Source organism: Nestor notabilis, unplaced genomic scaffold, assembly GCF_000696875.1.
Source record: "Nestor notabilis isolate BGI_N333 unplaced genomic scaffold, ASM69687v1 scaffold10546, whole genome shotgun sequence".
NCBI lineage: Eukaryota > Metazoa > Chordata > Aves > Psittaciformes > Psittacidae > Nestor > Nestor notabilis.
Genome location: NW_009931522.1, coordinates 351 through 1,939, shown reverse-complemented (window position 1 = coordinate 1,939; position 1,589 = coordinate 351). Strand labels below are relative to the sequence as shown.

The window sequence follows — 1,589 nt, the reverse complement described above, 5'->3', positions numbered from 1 at the left end:
GGAAAGAGAAAAAAGTTGTATGAATGTACCACATACCTACAATGAAAAGAAAAATCTTTCTAGAAAATTATTACTGGAAGTAACTCCTCCCAAGAGAGAGGATAAAATCTCAACTTCACCGTCTTCATTGTAACAGAAAACTGCTTTTTTACTTACTTGTTTGAACTTTCATTTGAGAATATTGCCAGCCCTGCAAGAGAGGGAAACCTCTGTTGAAATGGAAATGTCTAGGTAAGGGATGTGGAGATCCCCTGATGGAGTGCATGTTTTCCATTCACTAATGGCACAGTGCAAATTATTAGCAGCATTAACTGCCAGGCCTGAGAGCTGAACAGGGGCAAGCCTTTAGTGCTAAATGGGAAAAGGAGTCAAGTCTGATTAAATAACAAATAGATTGAGCAATGGGTGAGAAGAGGTGATTTGGTGATGAAAATCTCCAACTACACATACACAGGTCTGTGGGTCCAACTATACTATAAAAGCATTTGGAAGGAGCTAGGCACCACAAAGGACAGAAACATGTTTTTTCCTACCTAGGCTTTGGGGCTGGGTTTGGTTTTTTTTGTTTGGGTTTTTTCCCCTCTTACTCCCCAAGAAACACATTAGTGGTAGGACAAAGGTTAACACCTTTAAACTGCAAGATTGTAGATTTAGTTCAGGTATTAGGAAGAAACTCTTCCCTGTGAGGGTGCTGAGGCGCTGGCACAGGTTGCCCAGAGAAGCTGTGGCTGCCCCATCCCTGGAAGTGTTCAAGGCCAGGCTGAACCGGGCTTTGAGCAACCTGGTCTAGTGGGAGGTGTCCCTGCCCATGGCAGGGGGTTGGAACTAGATGGTCTTTAAGGTCCCTTCCAACACAAACCATTCTGTGATTCTGTAAAGATCTTACATATCCTAAGGCTTTGAACAGTATTTTAAACAGTTTTGGAGCTGGTTTCTTGACCTCTAACTGGTTCTTAACTGACAATAGCCCTCTACCACCACCACAGGACCGTTCTTGTGTTGATTTTATTATTTTAGGAATGTCAGAAATACTAGCCTTCATTTTCCTCTGATAGTCCCCTTACTCATATACTATATCATATGACACAACTTTGAACAGGAGCTACTGTCACCTACTTCTTGCTTGCATCCTCCATTTCAAAAGCTCTGTATTTGCGCCTCCAATCTTTAAATACTAACTTTGGACCAGTAAAAAGTATATGGCCCACCTGACTTTACAGTATTTAAAATATTAAAACGTTTATAATATCAGACATCGGGGGGCGGGGGGGAGAACACAGCAAACGAATGTCTCTGTAAAGAGTGAACTAAGAGCAGAGCTACCTGCAGGGCCTGACAGCTGGCGAAAGGCCACTGAGATCTCAGGAGGTTATTGTCTGCATCAGAGCAGCACTCACCAAGCTGCGTAACAGTGAAGTGCTGCACACTCTGCCTGGCCTTCAGGTACCGCTCCGCAGGGGAATCAAACAGGCTGCAAACAGAACCAGAACTGGGGGAAGGGGTGTGGAAACAAGGTTTGCAACACACAGGTGGCTTACACAGAGCTAGAGCAGCAAGCGTCCCTCCCACCTGAAGGCCAGCAGCTTTAC

At 44.4% G+C, this 1,589-nt stretch overlaps 1 protein-coding gene across 1 annotated transcript in view; it reads right to left on the bottom strand.

Annotated features, from left to right (window-relative positions):
• PNLDC1 (poly(A)-specific ribonuclease (PARN)-like domain containing 1) overlaps nt 1-1,589 on the bottom strand; it is an 11,246-nt gene that overhangs the window by 9,584 nt on the left and 73 nt on the right. The window contains 3 exon segments of the mRNA XM_010015951.1: nt 1-36; nt 157-190; nt 1,398-1,475. The exon segment at nt 1-36 is cut by the window's left edge and continues 1 nt beyond it. Of these exon segments, the coding sequence (XP_010014253.1) occupies nt 1-36; nt 157-190; nt 1,398-1,475 (148 nt within the window).